The 21,919-nt window shown below is 31.7% G+C and overlaps 2 protein-coding genes across 4 annotated transcripts in view; one reads left to right on the forward strand and one right to left on the reverse strand.

Moving 5' to 3' along the window:
* Positions 1-343: 343 nt before the first annotated feature.
* The window catches only part of LOC111712233 (acyl-coenzyme A synthetase ACSM3, mitochondrial), a 30,616-nt gene continuing 9,040 nt past the window's right edge, over positions 344-21,919 (forward strand). Inside the window, exons 1-17 of one of the 2 annotated variants that reach the window (XM_023486799.1) lie at positions 344-458; positions 1,422-1,470; positions 1,592-1,631; positions 2,542-2,635; positions 4,831-4,911; positions 6,120-6,158; positions 8,912-8,987; positions 9,415-9,453; positions 9,879-9,938; positions 11,891-11,968; positions 12,651-12,744; positions 13,189-13,293; positions 14,143-14,251; positions 18,682-18,766; positions 19,064-19,106; positions 19,451-19,500; positions 20,248-20,293. In XM_023486799.1, coding sequence (XP_023342567.1) covers positions 4,895-4,911; positions 6,120-6,158; positions 8,912-8,987; positions 9,415-9,453; positions 9,879-9,938; positions 11,891-11,968; positions 12,651-12,744; positions 13,189-13,293; positions 14,143-14,251; positions 18,682-18,766; positions 19,064-19,106; positions 19,451-19,500; positions 20,248-20,293 — 841 coding nt within the window. In that variant the 5' untranslated portion in view covers positions 344-458; positions 1,422-1,470; positions 1,592-1,631; positions 2,542-2,635; positions 4,831-4,894. Of the gene's footprint in view, positions 459-1,417; positions 1,471-1,591; positions 1,632-2,541; positions 2,636-4,830; positions 4,912-6,119; positions 6,159-8,911; positions 8,988-9,414; positions 9,454-9,878; positions 9,939-11,890; positions 11,969-12,650; positions 12,745-13,188; positions 13,294-14,142; positions 14,252-18,681; positions 18,767-19,063; positions 19,107-19,450; positions 19,501-20,247; positions 20,294-21,919 lie in introns of both variants that reach the window. The other variant, XM_023486800.1, reaches the window with a different exon arrangement.
* LOC111712234 (uncharacterized) lies at positions 14,875-18,146 on the reverse strand. Of its 2 annotated transcripts, none has more exons than XM_023486801.1 (2): positions 18,017-18,146; positions 14,875-17,507 (listed from the first exon to the last, which is right to left on the reverse strand). In XM_023486801.1, the coding sequence occupies exon 2, from the start codon at positions 17,504-17,506 to the stop codon at positions 16,418-16,420; it is 1,089 nt and encodes a 362-aa protein (XP_023342569.1). In that variant the 5' UTR covers position 17,507; positions 18,017-18,146; the 3' UTR covers positions 14,875-16,417. The 2 variants fall into 2 exon arrangements, with proteins under 2 accessions (XP_023342569.1, XP_023342570.1); XM_023486802.1 differs by having other exon boundaries at positions 18,012-18,146.

The following is a 21,919-nucleotide window of genomic DNA, read 5'->3' on the forward strand; positions in this document are numbered from 1 at the left end:
TGAGGCCGTCAGCTAATTGGGATTAGTTTTGAGATAAAAAGGTTTTTCAATATTTTGATATTAACATTTAGCGGCAATTAATTTCAATAATAATATTATTTTGGACAATTTTTAATAAGAATATATGTTTTAATGAATTTATTTTAACAACAATGAAATTGTTTATAAGGAACTGAAGACTCGCCACAAAATCTAAAACCTCTATAATTTCAAACCTGATGGAGTAGACCTTAGATATTAAAAGTTCAACCTTTGATTTCGCCGATTTTAAAGTGACATTATGCTTAGATTTAAAAATAAAAAATTCGAGCCTGTAAAAAGTGTTTAATTTCTCTGGCGACCTTTCTCGTTTTCAGATTTTATTGGCAAAAATATTCAGAAATTCTGTTAAGCATTATAATTTTTATTTCTAGATGTTTGAGCACAAGTCCACTTGTCAAGTTCAATCAAAATCTGAGGAAAATTATATGTTATATATATATGTTACAAAAAGATTTAAAGTTTTATTTCTTTTTTTAAAATTGCAATACAGAAAATTTGAGGACTGGAGCAAGATGAATTTGAGCATTTTTATCAAAAAAAAAATTGCTCAAAGATTTAACCCCTGATAAAAAGAAAAGAAAATGTAATTATATAAATAGTAAATACAAAACTTGCAGGGCGCTTTATCAACTTGTTTAAAGTAAAGTTTAGCATGTAAATGTAGTTTACATGTAACAATTTTCTGACATTATGAGAAAACAAAATGAACTTTTAGGGGTCGCACATTTTTCAGTTTTCATTTTTAAAGTGACCAGAGACATAATTTTAAGTTACTCGCCATTTTTAGAGGGGCACTTACAATTTAGTTATATCGTCTCTTCTTCAAATTGACTATTTTTAATCGTGGTTTCTCCTTCAAGTTACTTCAGAATTTGACTTCGGAACGGAACACTTTTCAAGCTATAAAAATGACGATATATTTCACAACATTGATCAATTAAAGGTATAAAGGGTTCCGTTGTGAATCGGGAAATGTCATGACTCACTTTAATTGGAAGATTACTTAAAGTTACGTCTAGCAGTCCCTTTAAGTCCCTTTAAAACTAAATTTTCTTTTTTTCTTGGTATGAAATAAAGAAAATCTAAATCAAGAAAATCTAAATCAATCTAAATCTCTGTTTGTCTGTCTGTTTGTTTATCCGATCAAAACTCAGGAACCCCTAACCCGATTTTTGATTTTGGAACTGGGGAGGCCCACGGGAATGTTTTAGCTTGGTTTTAAGATTGAGTATGTCGACTTTAATAGCAAAAATTTAGTTTCACGGTAAAATCGTTCAAGTGCGGGTAAACGGTTGAAGTAACTTTTAGTAACCGTGGCAGCGGTGGGTTCCCAAGTTGGTCTTATATATTATATATATAATTTACAAATATGTGATCAGGGAATCTCCCATCAGTGGGAATAGTTATAATTACGAGGATCTTGTCAAGGTATGTTTATTAAACTATTGTACTGTTTCTATTAACTATGCTTACTGTCCATTCAAACTATGTCCGGGTCCCACGTTTTTTTACATCATTCATATTTGTAATTAAAAAATTTTTCTTCTAGGATTTCAAGTGGGATGTTCCGGAGCACTTTAACTTCTCAGGTTTCTTTAATTAACTAACTTAATTTAACTTCTCAGTTCACCGTTATTTTAAAATCTAATTAAGAATTCTTGTGAGTTTATACCCTGCAGCGTGCAGTGTACAAGGTTACTTAAAAAAGATGAGACTGAAAAGACGACCGAAAACTCTTAAGTTGTGGCAATCCCAAGGTTAAATTAATTATTCGGCCTTGGATATAGTTGGATATAGTTGGATATAGTTGGATATAGTTGGATGTAGTTGGATATAGTACAATCGTCTCTAAAGTCCCATCCTTTGTGGGTAACTCTGTATATTAAATTCATCCATGTAATTCCAATTTTTTCGACAACATTATCAAACCAAACCCGAAAGATAAACACAATGTTTTATATTTTTAGATGAAGTAATGATAAATACAGATCTAGGTGATAATGTTGAATTTAATCTTATTCTAGTCAATGTCGATTTTGATGTTTTTATTGACACTGATTTTTATCTTTAGTATGTATATGTTGTGATATTGATGTTTCTGATAAAGAGTAAGATGAAATTGCTGCAGTTGGTGTCGATGAAACAGATTTTTTATAATACTTTTTTTGTTAAAGCATATTATCATTTATTGATGTTGATGTGGCTAACACTCAAGTTGACATGATTGTTGATACAAAGACTTTATTTGCATTGCTTAATATCCGGATTCCGGGTCCATTGGATCCCCAACATTTTAGCTCAATGGATCCGGATCCGCATATATACAGATCCACGGATCCGGATATAGATGAAAAAATTCAACAAAATCATCGAAAAAAACACTAGTCTCTCTCTAAACACACATTTACAAACAGTGCATATTCAATGGTCATTGAAACCTTACTAATCATTAAATGGTAAACAAATAAGAAGAAAATTTAGAAAAAAAATTATTTTTAGTGGATGTTATTGAGAAGTTTGCAGATGAAGCAGGGGATAGAACTGCTTTTTGGTATATACACCCAGATGGAACAGAGTTAAAACTATCCTATAGGTAAATCTGAACACTATTGTCAGATTTCTACTTTAACAAGGGTTCTTCTTTGATAAATATCAGCGAACATAGTATACTCTTTACATCCCCCCAAAAATGCCAATTAGGAACATTTCGACACATAATATCTACTAAAAATAGTATCCTAGTCTGTAAAATCTGGTATAATTGTATCTTAGTTCATAAAATCTTCCATCAAATTTTATCATAGTCCATAAATTCCATAAAATCTGCCTAAAATTGTATTTGTATCTTAGTCAATAAAATCTTTAGATGAACTAAATCCATATGCCCCTTTCCCAATATTACATTTTTACTAAAGCTAAGCATTTTTTAGAAACGAACATCAAATTAAAAAATCAGCTTTTTGAATTTTTCAAGTATCCTTTAAGAAGCAGCAAGAAAGTTAAGAATTTAGCTATTTTCAATCATTTTAACAGAAAGGAGATAAATGTATATTTATAGAATTCAATTTTATTTGGTTTTTCAAGTTTTCGCCTTTAGCATAAGTTTTATCTTTGTGATTTTTGATTATTAAATTGAAATACTGGTCTACGTTTAAAGGGAGAGACCGGCTAGGCATAGTAGTTGAGCTGAAAGTGTAGTATTGTAGAGAAAAACTTTAAGATTTATTTGATACCAATGAGACATTTTTACGGTGTACAATCAAATAGGTTGTCAAGTACAATAGATGGCAACAGAAAAATCGACCAACTGCGCACAACGTCATACGTGTCAAATGAAAAAAGAAAGACGACATGTCCTCTAATTGGTATTATTTCCAAGATTCGGTGGAGGTAAATGTCGTCTTTGTAGGAATACGTAAAAAAATATTTACAACTCAAAATCAGATAGAGTATTTTTACTTCATTTGGTGGCTTAATTTTTTCACTGTATATCTATGTAAACTAAATAGTTTGAGGGAGGGGGGGGGGGCGTCCAGGCCCCAGCCCTCTAANAAAAATTAAATATCCTTAGAAGACGACATTTCATTAGAAAATTACCGTTTCTTGTTGCCTGTATTTCCCCTGGATCTGGGGGTTTATCCTCGATTAGACCTTTCCAGAGCACTTCTCCAAAGATATCATTAAACATTTCTGAAATATGTTTTAACGTTATACTTTCGAATTACAATGTTAAAGGGTTCCGTACAATATCAGTTTCAACCCTGTTATTTAGTCTATAGAACGTTAAATGAAAAAGTGTAAAAACAGAAATAAAGAACACATAAAATTGCACTAATTTCACTAAAAGATAAGCACTTTAGTCTAAAAATATCACTATTATGTTTAGTTTTGTCAGACAGAAAATTTGAGTTGACACTTATGACGTTTAAACAGCTGTCCTGAAAGTGTACGCATTCTGCGTTGCCGACTATTGTACTTGACAACCTATTTGTGTACAATTATTAAATAAGAGCACAAGGTCGTTTTTAATTTTACACCTGTTGTTTTAGTCACAAGAAGAAAGTTTTTTTTACAATTATTTAAAAATCCCGACTTAAAATGTAATAAAAATTATTTGTAGACTAATTTGCTGTTTATGAAAATATTTTTAAAACTAATTTATCGAAGAAAACCGGTCATAGTAGAACCGTAGAAACGATTATTTCGTCATCATTATTCTCTTAGCAGTTTTTAATGTTTTTCGCAGATTTCTTCAAAATGTCGTCTTCACAATTAAAATAAAGAAAAGCTCAAACAAGCGACCTTAGCTAAAAGTATTTGTATAAATCTGCGAGATTTTAAAATGAATTTTTAATAAGATCAATATTTTTCTCAACCTGTTTGTATACATGCATCTAGTATGTAGAATAGTATTTTTATTTGTTTTGTCATGTAATTTAAGAATTGTAAAAAAAAAGGCGATTAAAGCGTAAATTATTGGACTTTAAGCTCGAAACTCGAAACCTTGTCCCTTCTCAAAGTAGACCGCAATAGTTTCAAACTAGCTCAAAATTATATTTAGTACTTCATTTAATTTTATTGTTAAATATTTTTTTTCTGACTAAATCTATAAAAGATTTTAAAAATATTTTTGTGTAGGAATGGGAAAAATTAAATTATTACAAATAGTCGTACATGTTACTTAAACTCAATTCTTTTAAGATAATATTAAATCTTAACCTGTCAGTCATATAATGTTTTGATTTTTTCTTTAAGAGAAAAAAAAACATTTTATTTTTTTTTTTTCAGTGATTTAAACGTTGCTTGTCAGAAGGGTGCGAATGTGTTTGCAAACCTGGGAGTAAAATCTGCAATGTGTATTTTGCCAAGGTAAATTAAAGTCGACCAGATTTAATAAATGTTAGAAGTAGTTGAACCACGTAGAACAAATTGAACCACTTTGCTTCAGCATGACCCGGCACACAAAATAATTGTTTGAATCGACGGTTTGTGATTCAACTGTTTCTTGATATTTATAAAATCTGGTCCCTCCATACATAATTTCAAGTTAAATTTCTTATCTTAGTTGTTGCATTTAGAAATGATGGCTGAAATCTCAGTATTTAAAACGAGACTAAAATCGGCCATTTTTTGTCCTTCCATTAAAATATAATCGATTTCGTGGCAATCATCTAACGTTTACATTTACAAAGATTTAACCTTATGTTGATCAAATGGCACAAAATGGTTTATTGACCGAACAGTTTAAAATTTGTACCACAGCCATTTTTAAAAATTCGTTATTGATGTTTTAATATTTTTTATTATTATTGCTTTCTAGACACAGGTAACTTATATTTTTTACTTTTAAATAATTTCGAATTTAAAGTTTTATTGACAGCGATTATTATTATTATTATTATGAAGGGAGTACAATACAAAATAATAATGAAATAAAACTTGGAAATTGATACGTAAATTAGGATTCAAATACAGATTGGGAATCAAATACAGATTGAGATTCAAATGCAGATTGGGATTCAAATACAGATTGGGAATCAAATACAGATTTGAATTGAAAACAGATTGCTATCGTTTTCAAAGCGAATTTTTTCGATTATTTTTTTTGTTTATGAAATGTTTCTTTGTTGTGCAGTGAGACCCATACAACTTTAGAAAAGAAAGACGACATTTTAGCAATCTTTTGTGTATTTGATGTTGTTTTAAAGCAAATTATTTTACCGGTATATTGGAAATCATCATACTAATTATAAAAGGGGTCTGTTAGCACTACACAATTGTTGTTCTTCAGGTTCATTACATCCACTATTTAAGATCATAACTTGAGTTGTCCTCTTAAGCCAGCTTAGGTTTTCTTTGAAAATTCTTTGAAAATAAAAAGATTTTTGTAACAAAAAATAATTTTTCCAAGATTAAGGAATATACACAAAAAATGAGCTTTAAGCTTTATACAATGTTTCCTAAAAAAATCAAAGTTTCCTTTAAAAAAGGCAGCCATCGTGGAACATTGTTTTTGTTATTTAAAAATATAACATTTAATTGTTCCGCTAATTATAATATTCTCTATTTTATTGCAGGGTACCCGAATGGTGGATAATAAACCTTGCTTGTATAAGGTATTATTTTGTAAGTTTAATTCTTACAAATAGGTTAGTTAGATATGTACATTGTACATTCCAACATATTGTTAAATTACTGATATACAGCCAAAAAATATCTAATAGGTTTATTTATACCAAGTAAACCTCAGTTATGCAGACTCATCTCATGAATTCTCAGTTATCTGAATTTCCTTATTTTTCACTTATATTTATATGCAAGTTCTTACTAATGGGTTAGTTACTTTGTAATTGTTAATTCAGATCTGAGATCATAAATTTATGTAAGAAATATTGTTTATCTTTAATAACGCTTGATCTCGATATCCAATGTGGGCAATTTAATAATCAATGCTGTTTCCCTTGGTAAGTTATCCCTGCAAGGCATAGCCACCACGGGATATTTTAGAGAATTAAGTTAATCCATAAGTCTGCATAATATGGAAATCAATCCTGAGATTGACAACAAAAAAGTTTCCACATAGTTTTCAGAAAACTAGATTTGATAACGACTTATTCGAATCAACTACTTTGTAGAATAAATTTTAATATCTTGAATATTAATGTATTTTCATGATGATTCTAAACATATTTTGCATGCATCGCATATCAGATAGGTAGATGATCAGTTTTGTATAGGGGCATTTTTTCATCAACATTTTTTCTCTATAATTGGGATTGTAGACGACATTTCAAGTGACCTTTAATGAGTTGCAGTTTCGCATCAATACTTTTGTGAGGGGGAGCGGCATTTGATTTTGAGAAGATTATAGTCATATTCACTATGTATACAAAAGTCCCCTCTTACAGTCTACAGCAGTTTTTGTACTTCATCCACTAGTCATATTTGTCCACTAAATAGTCACTTATTCGTAGGTCTGTGCTTTCCTAAGTAGTACATAGTTCCTGGCAGTACTAAACTATATTTCGTTTGTCCATAATCCATGATAGTCTACAATAGTCTTAATAGTCTGATACAATCCTTTTTACATTTCTTATTATTCTTCTTAGGTTGTCAGGTTTTGCTAACCTTAAATGGTATATGTATTTTAGTTTGTAATACCCATGAGAAGTAAGATGCTATATCGTTTGCACTAATGTCCGATTGAACTAACGTACTTTTGCACTAAAGTCAGCTGATCAGTTCGATCAGTAACACTTGTGGCCGCAACGCCCGGTCCCCTAGCCTGTCCTAGCCTCGGCACTCGGCCCCCTAGCCTGTTCTAGCCTCAGCGCTCGGCCCAGAAATTGTCTTAACCTAACCTAATCTTCAAATAAAACGTTAGTCCGAATGAACGTTAGTGCGAATGTAGTTAGTCCGATCAATCATTAGTGCAAACGATACGACACCAGAAGTAGCATATAAACAGGTTTTTTGAGAGGATAAATTAAGAATAATAGAATTTCTTTATTTTGAAAACGAGAAAATAGTTAGAAATTCTATTAGTGATGATGCGCAATGTGCCAAAGAAAAAATTTGGTATTATTTCTTAATTGACAAAATTAGATAAAATATGGTCCACAATCATGATCATGCTGGAGTCAAATGAGGGTGGGGCCAGTGGGAGGCGAAAGATACTGAGAGGGGGGGGGAATGTCCATAAATTGGAAATTAGTATATTGCAAATTTGGAAAATTACCTCTTCAGAAATTGTTTTTGGAAATTGGAAATTAGAATATTGTAAATTTTGGGAATTACCATTTGAGAGATTGTCTTTGGAAATTGGAAATGAGTATAATGCAAAATTGGGAAATTACCACTTGAGAGATTTGCTTTGGAAATTGGAAATTACTATATTGTTAATTTGGGAAATTGCCACTTGAGAGATTGTATTTGGAAACTGGAAATTGGTATATTGAAAATCTGGAAAATTACCACTTGCGAGATTGTATTTGGAAACTGGAAATTAGTATATTGCAAATCTGGGAAATTACCACTTGAGAGATTGTATTTGGAAATTAGTATATTGTAAATTTAGGAAATTACCACTTGAGAGATTGTCTTTGAATTTTGAAAATAGTATAATGAAATTTTGAGAAAATACCTCTTGAGAGATTGTCCTTGGAAATATGAAATTAGTATAATGCAAATTTGGGAAATTACTACTTGCGAGATTGTCTTTGGAAACAGGAAATTAGTATATTGCAAAATCTGGAAAATTACCACTTGCGAGATTGTATTTGGAAATTGGAAATTATTTTATTGCAAAATTGGGAAATTACCACTTAAGAGATTGTCTTTGGAAGTTGGAAATTAGTAAATTGGAATTTTGGGAAATTACCACTTGAGAAATTGTTTTTGAAATTGGAAATTTGTATATTGTAAATTTGGGAAATTATAACTTAAGAGATTGTCTTTGGAAGTTGGAAATTAGTATATTGCAATTTGGAAAATTACTACTTGAGAAATTGATTTGAAATTTGAAATTATTATATTGTAAATACGGGAAATTATAACTTGAGAGATTGACTTTGGAAATTGGAAATTAGAATAATACAAATTTGGGAAATTACCACTTGAGAGACTGTCTTTGGAAACTGGAAATTAGTGTAATGCAAATTTGGGAAATTACCACTTGCGAGATTGTCTTTGGAAACTGGAAATTAGTATATTGCAAATTTGGGAAATTGCCACTTGAGAGATTGTATTTGGAAACTGGAAATAAGTATATTGCAAATTTGGGAAATTATCTCTAGAGAGATTGTCTTTGGAAATTGGAAATTGGTATATTGTAAATTTGGAAATTGTCTGACAGTCCGATATTGTTCAGGCAGAAGGTCGTTCTTCTACCCGGTACTACCCAGCTACAGGAGAAGGATATCCTTCTTAGACTTGGTGCATCTAAGGAATATATATCAGATTAACATACCTTGAAAAACCCGTGTCTCCCCCANCCCCCCCACGTCCTACTCGCAAGATCATAAAGTCTTGTTGTTGTTTTTTTTTGTTTTTTTTTGGGGGGGGGAAGGTGAGTTTTAGATTGAGAATGTTTTTTTTTTAATAATTCAATGAATTAGTATAATAACAATTTTTAAGCATTATTCTTATCATTTGAAATAGCCAAATTCTTGAATATAATATTTCCAACATGGATATGAATTAGTTCCCTAATTTTAATATCAAAAAAGTGTTTTTATTGTTACGTCTGGCTGAAGAAAGTATTGCAAAATCATGTAAGTTTGAATGAAGTGTGCCGTCTTAAAACTCTTATTTTAAACTCTTGGGTCATGATTTGTCTCAACCTAAAACAATCCTGATACATTACATTTAAAGGCGGATTGTGTAATTGCAGACCTAGAAACCGCTCATAAGGTGAGTCTTTGTATTTCTCAAATGTTTTCTGTATGTTATATAATATACTTTCATGTACGTCTAGTGGTTGGAGATTATAGCAATACAATGAAGACGACTTTTTAAAATCAATGCTTTGATTACTAACAAAAAATTTTAATTTATAATTTTACAAGAAAACAAAAAGCAGCTGTTATGTTTACGTTTTTCGGCTGGTTAAAAGCCTGGTAGAAATTAAAATTAAGCTAGAAAGTCGTCTTCATTCATCATTGTATTTGCTTTTCTTGCTATTTTATCTGCAAGCCTTTTTTTCATATTTTTTCAGATAATAACAAATAAAAATTTCGCGGATTTGTGCCATTTGGTTCAGCAGCTTTGACGCTTAGTGGATACAAACAAACTATCACCGAAACAGACTAGGCAATACTGTTATTTTCACTTCTTAGGTTGATAATATTGGTATAGATGGTCAAGTGAAGGCAAAAATACTGATTGGTGGGACCAAGGAACGCCACCATATTAGATATACTTAAAATATTGTTATATTGTATATGTATTTCGTATACATAACGGTACAATAGATTCAATTTCACTTGATCTAACAGATAATAATTCCTTTAAAAAAGAAATTTTCCAATAATTTTCATCAGAAAGTTCTGCAAAAGTTAAATTATCGATTTTAGATTAGTTTCCTGGTAAGTTAGAAAAGTGATTCAGCTTGAATTCTTTCCTTAAAGTGACCGGGAAAAATCAAAAAAGTTTAATGAGAATTCTCTTCTCCGAAGGTTCCCAAGAAAATCAAAAAAGGGAAGGAATTTTAGAAATTTTAAATGCAGGACTATATTATGAAAAATTGTAAAATCTCATCTGCCTTTAAACTTTTCTTCCAACTAAATGGCTTAAAATTTACATTTTCTTTTAATGAATTATTTTCCTCTATAATAGAGTTCTATTCATTTGTTAGATAGTAATGTGGGCTAATTACAACTCACGCTAACAAACGGAGAAGAAAAATTAATTTACTTTATAACATAAATAATTATTAGAATGAATTCAACTAAAATTTAATTTAATTAGCTCGAGTGTTCAATAGTTACAGGATAAATAGAATCTTCGCAATTAAAATACACATTTAACAAATAATCAAAAGCACTTGAAGGGATTTAAGTTGTAATTTTTAAAGTAACAAATGCAATTCACAAAGTAACCCTACGATAAGGTGAAACATTTATTATAATTTCAATTTAGATCTCTATAAAAGTGAAAATTACGCATTTGCACCCCTGAAAAAAAAATAATAAAATTTTTCAAACTTAAATCTCTTCAAAAAAGGAAACAGACGATATCTCTTCATTATTAATCAAATAAAGTTTAACGGGTTGCTTTTGTGAATCCAACATAAAAATTTTTAATGCACCTGGTCAATATAAATTACGTTGTCCGTCCCTTTTAGTAGACTTATTTAAGAGCTCTGAGGCCGAATTTAAAGAATTTGAGCCGCGGCTTAAATTTGAGACGCGGCACAACTATGGTTGGCTCCACTTAAAATTGGATTCAACTTTTCAAGATTTAAGCCGGCGCTCGATTAAAACTGGTTTTTGGCGGATTTGAGACGCGGCTTAAATTCATTTGAGTGTTTCTCAAGAATATTATTCATTTTTTTTCAATGACTATAATTTATGTTTTGTAGTGTGAATCAAGATTATTTGTCGGAAATTTTACATCAATTTATTTGACAAAAAATTATTATGAAACATTTACTTTTTATTCCTTCTGGTTTGTTTACAAAATAAAATGTACAAACAGACTACAGGGGACATTAGTTCCAAAACTAACACTTGGCCCATGTTTAAAACTGAGTGTTAGAAATGGGCACAAATTGAACGATTGGGTTTTTAGGAACACGGACCACATTCAGAGTAAAAGTCGTCAATATAAACTATTTAACCAACATTTTATTAAACATGACGAGAACATCAATTTCCAATTTCCAATTTCATATTATATGTTAAAATAAAAATTCTAAAAGGAGTTCTTTTTAAACCATGTCAGGTTTGCCATTTTCGAACATATCCTGAATTTGAATCGTTTTCACGTTTTCAAGACAAATCCCACTTTCCCGTTTTTAAGTATAATCCGCAGTTTAAAACAGAACTCGTTTTCATAACTTAAAAATATCACCTAAACTAAATTTTTGTTTTTTATTTCATATTTTGTTTTGAAATGAATATTTAGCAATATTTTCCATTTGGTCTTTTTCTGGAAAACATTTATTCTTCATATGAACACTTAACACCGAACCTCGTAGCTTTGTGGCCGTTTTTAGAATGTATAGTTAGGCTATTCTTTAAAAATTTGGCAGAAAAGCAACATTTCATGAATGTTACTTGGCATATTTTTTAAATCAAACACTTTTTCTAATTTGATTTGTAAAATCTAAAATGGTGACCGGGTGCAGGAGGGTTGGTTAAGCTGGGATCAGCTGTTCCAATCAGCTGACGAGATCCATACTCCCATCAAGACTCAGAAAGATGAGGTAACTAATCTTGGAAGTGTCTTAGCTGAGAAGTTTTCTTTTTGTACTAGTGTCGGATACCTGATAGCTTGGTCATGATATCCACAGCGGGCAATTTTAGATAAACAGAATTTTCTTGATCTTGTTATATTCGCAATTGGCTGAATCCAAAATGTTCTGGCTTCTGATTGGCTGCTTGTTTTCCACTGACAAAACTCAGAAGGGATATCGAAGATTAAATAAATCTTTTTAATAACAAAACAAAAAAATATTAATGCTTGATCTCGATTCTCGACATCCAAGAGTCTCAAGTTCAGAATCTGGAAAAATTGGCCCTTTTGTATCACATTTTCCTTTAATGGTTTTTTTAATAACTTCACTTTTCGTTCAGAATGTTTCCATTTTAAAGTTTCCTTTTTAAAGTTTCTTTCATGGAATATCTTTTATAAGATATCTTTCTTGAAATTTCCATTTTCAAAATATCTTTTTTAAAGTTTCATTTTTAAAGTTTCTTTTAAAAGTATCTTTTCTCAAGTTTCTTTATTAGATTATCTTTCTAAAGGTATCTTTATGAAGATATCTTTCTTATAATATCTGTTTAAAGAAAATCTTTCTGGACGGTTCTTATAGGATCTTTTTAAAGTATTTTTAGCAGAATATCTTGATTAAAATATCATTCTTTACGTTCCTTTTTTTTGTTTAGATAATGCAGATATTCTTTACAAGTGGAACAGTAGGATCTCCAAAAATGGTTCCACACACCCACACATCCTATGGATATTGTCATTTCGTGACAGGTATGTTAGACTGTTAGTATAGGGTTATCCACAAAGGATGAGATCTCATGGAGACGATTGTTAGTCTGGGGCCATTTGAATTGCCACAAAAAAGTTGGAACAAAAGAAAATATATATAGATTTTCTGAACTCACTCACACGCTAAATGCTAGGTTGGAAAATTTTTCTGTCATGGTTTAATAATTTTGATAGTTGTTAGAATCTCTAGAGATGTTTATATTTTTGTGAATTAGTTATTGCTTTTGAATTAAGTAAAACTATACTTACGGATTAACAGTAGGCCCCAATGTCGTCGACCTTAAATTTTTCAAGTTTTAAATTTTGTAAGATCAAACAAGTTTGTAATATCAAAGTTTTACACGATCAGATTGCAAAGAAAAGATGTAGGGATTAGAAATTTTTGAGTTTGTGGCAAAGACTGAATTCCTTTAAAATGTTGTTTAGGTAAATACTGGCTTGATCTAACCAAGGATGATGTCCATTGGAATATCTCAGATTCAGGGTGGGCCAAGAGTGCTTGGTCAAGCCTTTTTGGACCTTTTTCTCAAGGTATTGTTAGTGTACAGTGAGAACCAGAAAACTTTGGAATCAATATCGTCTTTGCTCTTGATTTCACTCAAGTATTATCGCTGCGGATTTTTTAGTTTTCTCTTGTTGCAAAGGAAATATCACTTAAAAATGTTCAGAGCTGGAAACTTTTATGTTGGATATTCATATTCCCGATCGATTGATCTCGATATCCACTGTGGGCATTTTATAATTTGAGGATCTACGAATATCTATACATTTCCTAATCTTCATTTTAGTTATTCCTTTCCTGAGCAAAGCTCCCTCCAACCCCTGACTGTATATCCGCAATATGAGAGTTCTCAGCGCATGACACTTATCCTTTGCGACATTAAATGATTTAAAGAAAAACAAGATTACAATGTTTTCCGGTTCTCATGTTTCATTTTATCATAAAATCGTTAACTCATTGTATTTCGTTCTTTATTTAATTCATAAAGAACGCCGTTCCTCTGCTTTCTCATTTTTAAGTTCATATGTTGGTTGATTTTCAACAGGAATTTTAACTCTCTATCTGTAATTTTGTAACTTAATATTTTTGTTAAATTGTACATTGTTTCTGCATGGACTATTTAATAAGTTCTTTCTTGCTACTATTTGAAAATAGAATATTTCTATAAAAGTTGTACATGAAATATTTGTTTAAAGGTTGTATACTTTTACATGAAATAGTTTTATAAATATTGTATACAGTTTGTTCATAAAATATTTCAATAAAAGTTGTACATGGTTTGTACAATGAAATATTTATATAAAGATTCTACATTGTTTGTACATGAAATATTTATTTAAATGTTGTAATCTTTTTGTACAAGACATATTTCTATGAAGGTTGTACACTGTTTGTGCACGGAATGCCGCGGTTTGCTCCTCTAGAAATCCTCCAAACATTGACCAACTACCCAATCACAACTCTGTGTGCGCCACCAACCCTTTACAGGTTAAATTAAACAAGTTCAAGGTACAATGAATAGCAAGAAGTAGTTGAACTATGTAAATTTAGTTAAACCAGTTCTCTTGTGCGGTCTGTACAGTGTACAAAGTGCAGGCCATGAAATCTAGTTCCAATGGTTTTATTTCACGCAAAATTGCCGCTTTAGTGATTGTAAAGAACCTGTCAAATCTTTCGTTGGGATGTTTAGAAAGATGAAAATTTCCCTGTATGATAATTGAAGGACTGCAGTATGGTTTTGGTGAATTATATTGGCGTACAAAGCCTAGGGGTGTCAGAAATGATTTTTTTCGCATATTTTTAAAAACTTCTATAAAACTTTTAAAGTTTAATTTTTGATAAAAATTTTTGTTCTGGATGATTGCAAATATCTATCTAAAACTTTCTTAAACTGGCATATTTTTTCTATATTCATTTAGTTAAGAGTTTGAGTCAAAATAAGTATAAATAAATATTGCTTTATATCGAGTAGATATCCTTAAACATACCGATGTAAAACCTTTCAGAAAGTAGGAAAGATTCTGCAGAAAAAAGTTGCCAAACCAAACGGAATTTTTATTTTGAACAAAAATATTTAGAACTTAAAGAAGCTTTTCTGGGTTGCACTTTACTCTAGTTTTGCATTATTTTCATTTGTGTATAACAGTATTAAAGAGGTTCCGTTGATGGTTTAAAACTAAACAGCTGATGATTCATTGGAGGGAGGAATGGCAAAAACACCAAACCAAAAGCAAGGTGTACCTGGCGTAAGCCCGATAAATAGGTGCTGATGGTTCGGGAATGTAGACCGCGGGATAATAGCCAGGCTACAAAGATTAGGACTTTGTCATCATTCAGGGGTAAAGTCATTGGTGTTTTGGTTTCAGTTTGACATTGTATGAGAAGATTCCCTGCTGTTTTGTATGCACTCCAGGTCTTCTTTGATAAAGAGTAATTTGCGATTGTTGCCAAGTACTCTTTCCAGTGCACTGATAGGTTTCCGGTGAATGAATCCTTAGTGAAGAGTCCCTTGGGGCCATATTTGGTCACGCCTAGAGTTGGTCTTGGTTGGTAACGTTTCACTTTAAGAGAAACAAATTAATGGTTGGATAGAAACTAATGGAAGCATGATTAAAGTGAAGCAAGCTTATAATGTATTGTAAATTGTAGGTTAAATTTTTTGTAATAATTAAACCGTAAATTTCGTTCAAATTGTTTCCTAGCTTAAATTTCAAGTTTTGCTAAGAACTGAAGTGTTAGGTTGTTAATTATAACTTTGAATAAGGAAGGATTTTAATGAGTATTTATAATCAAGTTTTAATCTATGTTAGATTATAAATCATGTTTAATAAGTTAAGACACTAGTTTAAGTCAAGCTTTTTCATTTTAGAGGTACAGTTTAAGTCTTGATTTTAATTTAAGAAATACAAACTAAGTCTAGTTTTGTAATCTAAGAGATAGAACAAGTTTCCAATTGCCAGATAGGCTAGCATAGAATTAAAGGTTACTGTAAACTAATAAATCAAGTTTAGGAAGCTTATAAATCAAGCTTTAGGGAAAGTAGGCAAGCTTATAAGTCAAGCTTGAAGGTTGTGTGTGTGCTTATAAATCAAGCAAAGAAATGAATAGTAGCTGGAAAGGAATGGCATGTTTAGTTGGTCACTGTAAAAACTTATAAATCAAGTTTTGGAGGTGTGTAACTCAAGTTTAGTGAGCTTTTAAATCAAGTTTGTAGCTGAAAAAGAAACAAACAAGAAGTTCAGGAATTGTAACTAAAATTTTAAAACAAGTTTGGGAATTTATAAATCAAGTTTTGTAAATAAATAAACAGTCTAAAGTTGACAATTGCCAGGTAGGCTAGAATATAATTAAAGTTACTGTAAACTTATAAATCAAGTTTAGTAAGCTTATAAATCAAGCTTTAGGGAAAGTAGGCGAGCTTATAAGTCAAGCTTGAAGGTTGTGTGTGTGCTTATAAATGAATAGTAGCTGGAAAGAAAAAGGCATGTTTAGTTGGTCACTGTAAAAACTTATACATCAAGTTTTTGGAGGTGAGTAACTCAAGTTTAGTGAGCTTTAAATCAAGTTTGTAGCTTAAAAAGTAAACAAGCCAGAAAGTTGAGGAGTTGAAACACTCATAAACATAGATAGGCAAAAAGAGTTTAAGTTTGTACATTAAATCAACAGCTTAAGGAAGAGTGAAACTAAATCATAAAAGGAAGTTGAGTTAGGTTTACTTGCAGAGAATTTAAACCACAAAGAATAAATTAAGTTTAAAACAAAGAGGTTGAAGAGTTTACTGTAAGAGAGGAAGTAAGCAAGCCTGAGAGATAAAAGAGGTAGAAGTAACAGTGAACTACCTGTGGAGGAACTAGCCACTAGACTGGTGTTGCCTGGTAAAGGCCATAGGTGATCAGGGGTTAGAGATTTCAGCACTGAAGAACCGTGTTCTAGGATTTCTTCTAGGCGAGGGGCAAGTTTGGAACCGTTAGCGTGAAGCTCTGGTCTGACTGGTTTCCTGAGCATTGCGGCTAGGGCGGTAATAAGAGCTTGGTTGGAGGGGAGAACAGCATCAGGGTCTAAATCAGAGCCAAGAATGATTGCTGGTGTGATGGGGCAGCCCCAGTCTTTGGAAAGGGGGGGGCCTGAGCTGAGGGGGGCTAGAGGGATGTCGCCTTCCAGAACTTTGAAGCCAGGGAAACTTGGGTTAGAGGCAAGCGGGTGAGTCTCTAGAAGTGTGAGCTTAGGTAGAGGCAGCAGGGAGATCCAGAGTTTGATATTAGTAGCGCTGACAGGGGCTAGGTGAGCTCTGAGACTAAAACCTTGGAAATTCAAGCTTGCTAGGGTGGACTGGTTTAGTTCAGAGCCGTGCTGGGACACTTTGAAGGCTACAGCTGAGGAGTCTACATAGTCGGAGAAAAGGGCCCCCTTAGGGAAGTTGAAGATGCTGGCATTAGAGACTGTTAGAGAAAGATGGGTTTGGGAGTCTAGGTTCCATAGTTTAGTTATATTCACTCGTTTGTCTGCGAAGATAGAGCCTAGCAGGAAAACTGCGCTGTTAGAAACTCTGCTGTTGTCTGGAGATAATCTTAGACCAGTTAGACAGACTATTTCTTCAGACCAGTTTATGTCAGCTAAAATAGTTTCAGCTTGTTCTCCGAAACCTTCAACTGCTAGGACTGTAAAGTCTTCTTCGTCCAAGGCAGTTGTACCGTTGAATTGTGGTCCGGTAATTATGGTAGGAGGTTTTTTCTTGCTGGGCATACTGAAAAATTGTTGAAATTAAAGAAATGTTTGGTTGAAAAGGGACATAAGTAAGTGTTAATTATATTGAAATAGTGAGAACTTAGTTTAGGAAATATCTACATGAAGATTAGGAAGAAAGGTATGTTATTAAATCTTGAGTTATAAAGAAAAGAGTGTTGGAAATAACAGTGAAAGAGGAGGGCTAAAATGAGCAAGAGAAAAAGTTAATTCAAAAAGGAAAAGTTCTTTGGAGGTACAATGTAGATAAGTAATTAACTGAAGTTATAGTGATAGATTTGTTAAAAATAATAAGAAACTGTTCAATATAGATAACAAAGGTAAAAGGAGTTTTGTTCTGAAATTAAATTAAGGAACTAAATTATTTTAACAAATTGGTAAATGGTTAAAGAAGTTTGTCGTGTGGGGTTCTGAGAGATTAATAACTTTGAAATTTAATTAGTATGAAATAACTGGAAAAAGAATTGGAGTAAAGCAAGTTAAAAGTTAAAACAATTAAACGTAACTTAACTTGGAGAGGTGGTTAGAGAAGCTGTGTAGTTGTAGAAAACTGTAGGAAGACTGTATAGGCGAGAGAACCGACAGCAGCAAGGCAGCTGACAGGGACAGTACTCAGGGGAGGTAAACTAAGGGCCCGGCAAAAAAAAAAGCAATATTTATTAATACTTATTTTAACTCAAACTCTTAACTAAATGAATATAGAAAAAATATGCCGGTTTAAGAAAGTTTTAGATAGATATTTGAAATCATCCAGAACAAAAATTTTTATCAAAATTAAACTTTTTTAAGTTTTTTGGACGTTTTCAAAAAAATGCAAAAAAAATCATTTCTGACACCCCTAGGCTTAGTACGTCAATATAATTCACCAAAACCATACTGCAGTCCTTCAATTATCATACAGGGAAATTTTCATCTTTCTAAACATCCCAACGAAAGATTTGACAGGTTCTTTAACAAGATGCACCCTTTAGTCAGACCGCGTCAACCTAGCTGCACCAGCTAGCCTTACCTACTGTAGTTGGTGTACCGGGCGGGGCAGTACAATCCAAGACCTGAAAGGTCGGTTCAGCTAAGATTCAGATGTACATGAATTGAGTTAGATTTGTTAGGATCATTTAAAGGTTGAGAGACCATTTATTCCAATATATTTTGGAGAGATATTCGTTTTTATTTAGGTCTTTGCTTCAAGAAGATCTGAAGAAATATAAAATGAATACACTTAGGCATTGTGTTTCAGCAGGGGAACCTCTTAATGAAGAGGTATTATTAGTATTTCAAGGTTTAAGGGGGGATACAGTTCGGCATTGTGTTTAAGCAGAAAGAAGAACCTCTCAATGAAGAGAGATTATTTCCGTCATGAGAACATCTTAATGAAGAGGAAAGGTGGTAAACTTCTTTATTTGACTAGAATGTTTTTTAGGGTGGTTATGTGGAAGGGAAGGGGTGCGGTAACAGCCTACGGGTGGTTAGAAAAGAGGGGGAACTATTTTATAAAGTTACGGTTGACGTACTTCGTATTTACTTATTATGTTCTATTTATGTACAATCTGTGTACAGGTGATCTACAGCTGGGAAGAAGCTCTTGGTATTGTTATCAAAGGAATCGTCAGAATTTTAAATATTTTTGCAATTTTTACAAAGTTTTAATAATTAATTTATTTGTATTATTATACACTGAACAGTGTACAGTGTGTCCCATTATAAATGACAATCAAAACTTAAGAAACCTAAAGGAAATAAATAAAATACATGTTTCTGTAAAAGTCATTAAAACAATTATTTGACAGTTTTATAAAAATGTTGTATGAATGAATTCTTTTAAAAAGTCATTTTTATAAATTGCCGATTTTAGTAGATGACACTGTATTTAATCAATTCTTTTTTTTTTTAATCTGGATCATTGTAATAACCTAATTCTTCTAATTGACATTTTCTGATTAAAAGAGGGTTACGGGCAAACTGAATCTACCCTTCTATGTGGAACATTCAAGAAGGAATATTTCAATAATTGATAAATTTTATTTTCTCTTAAAACCATATCTCATTCTGGATTTAGTAAAATCACTTTGGGTTTAAAATGTCGGGAGTAAGACGTCCTCAAAACTCTAATTATATTTTATTTGGTGTGATTTGATTTCATTTGATTTCATTTTCAAGTTTATAATGAATATAATGAAAAGATTAAGTTCACTAATTTTCTTAAATCTTATTAAACTAAGTATATAATTAATTAAATGAAAAAATGAAAAAATAAAGTTCATTCATTCTGTTAAATCTTATTAAACTAAGTTTAAAATTAATTAAATGAAAAAATGTAAAGATGAAGTTCATTCATTCTCTTTAATCTTATTAAACTAAGTTTATAATTGATTAAATGAATATAATGAAAAGATGAAGTTCATTCATTCTGTTAAATCTTATTCAACTAAGTATATAATTAACTAATTGAATATAATTAAAGATAAAGTTCATTCATTCTGTTAAATCTTATTCAACTAAGTATATAATTAATTAATTGAATATAATTAAAGATAAAGTTCATTCATTCTGTCAAATCTTAATAAACTAAGTTTATAATTAATTAATTGAATATAATGAAAAGATGAAGTTCATTTATTCTGTTAAATCTTATTAAACTAAGTTCATAATTAATTAATTGAATGTAATGAAAATGAAGTTCATTTATTCTGTTAAATCTTATTCAACTAATTTTTTAATTAATTAAATGAAAAAATGAAAAGATGAATAAGTGGGTGAAACCTGGCTCAATAGGAAAACCTGCCCCAGGTAAATAGTAATGTAAAATTTTCTAATTTAGATTCTGTAAGAGAATAAGAAAATGTAAATTGTGAATTAAAATATCACATTTTCCCCTTCTCTTCAGGGTGTTTTTTCCCCTCAAAATTCTTTATTTTCCTGATCCAGCTATACAAACCTTAACATTTCTTCTGGAAAAACCCCTGTTTTCCCCTCAAAATCCTTTTTTTCCCTGATCCAGCTCTACAAACCTTAACATTTCTTCTGGAAAAAAAACCCTGTTTTTTCCTCAAAATCCTTTATTTTCCTGATCCAGCTATACAAACCTTAACATTTCTTCTAGAAAAACCCCTGTTATTCCCTCAAAATCCTTTATTTTCCTGATCCAGCTCTACAAACCTTAACATTTCTTCTAGAAAAAACCCCTGTTTTTTCCTCAAAATCCTATATTTTCCTGATCCTGCTATACAAACCGTAATTTTTTTTTCTGGAAAAACCCCTGTTTTTTTCTTCAAAATCCTTTATTCTCCTGATCCTGCTGTACAAACCGTAAAATTTCTTCTAGAAAAACCCCCTGCTTTTTCCCTCAAAATCCTTTATTTTCCTAATTCAGCTATACAAACCTTAAAATTTCTTCTAGAAAAAAACCCTATAACCTTACTTGATAATAAGAAATTGTTGATCTTATTTCTGCCAAGCCATCATTTTCTGTTGTTTGTAAAGATCTAAATAATTTCTATTTTATTCCATCTTTTTTTATTATAAGCCATGTTTTCTACCCAAAGTTATATTTTTAAATCAACCTGCTGCGATTGTTACACTGTGTAAACCAATTGTAATAGACGACATTTAGGACTACCAACTGTAGCTAATATACAACTGAGGACTACCAAATGTAGCTGAGAGACTAGAATGGACTACCAACTGAAATTTAGGGACTAGAATGGACAGCCTACTGTATTAAGAGACTAGCATAGAATACCAACTGTATATAAGAGACTTTTATGGACTACCAACTATATCTAAGGGGCTAATATGGACTACCAACTATATCTAAGTGGCTAATATGGACTACCAACTATATCTAAGTGGCTAATATGGACTACCAACTTTAAAGAGACAAGTAGTGTGGACTGCCAAGTGTATCAAAAGACCATTACGGACTACCATCTGTATCAGAAGAGACTTGTATATCGAAAGTTGAGAGACTACCATGAACTACCAACTGTATCAAGAGACAGTATGTACGACCAACTGTATGAAGAGACCATATGGACTAACAGACCAGACAATAGACCAGGGGTGTATATTTTTCTGTTTTCATTGGGTTTTGGGAAAACAAATGAAGGAAAAAGGAAAAGGGGGAAGGAAAAGGGAAAAGGGAAAATGGAAAAGGGAAAATGGAAAAGGGAAGAGGGAAGGGAAAAGAGGGATGAGGGAAGGGAAAAGGAAGAAGTGAAAAGGGGGAAGAGGGAAGGGAAAGGGAAGAAGGTGGGACGGTAAGGGAAAAGGGGGAAGAGGGAAGGGAAAAAACCACAAAAAACTAGATTTTAGAAGGGACTAGTATTGACTACCAACTGTATTCAGGGGACTAGTATTGACTACCAACTGTATTCAAGGGACTAGTATTGATTACCAACTGTATTCAAGGGACTA

This window comes from Eurytemora carolleeae, unplaced genomic scaffold, assembly GCF_000591075.1.
Source record: "Eurytemora carolleeae unplaced genomic scaffold, Eaff_2.0 scaffold1245, whole genome shotgun sequence".
NCBI classification, from domain to species: Eukaryota; Metazoa; Arthropoda; class Copepoda; order Calanoida; family Temoridae; genus Eurytemora; species Eurytemora carolleeae.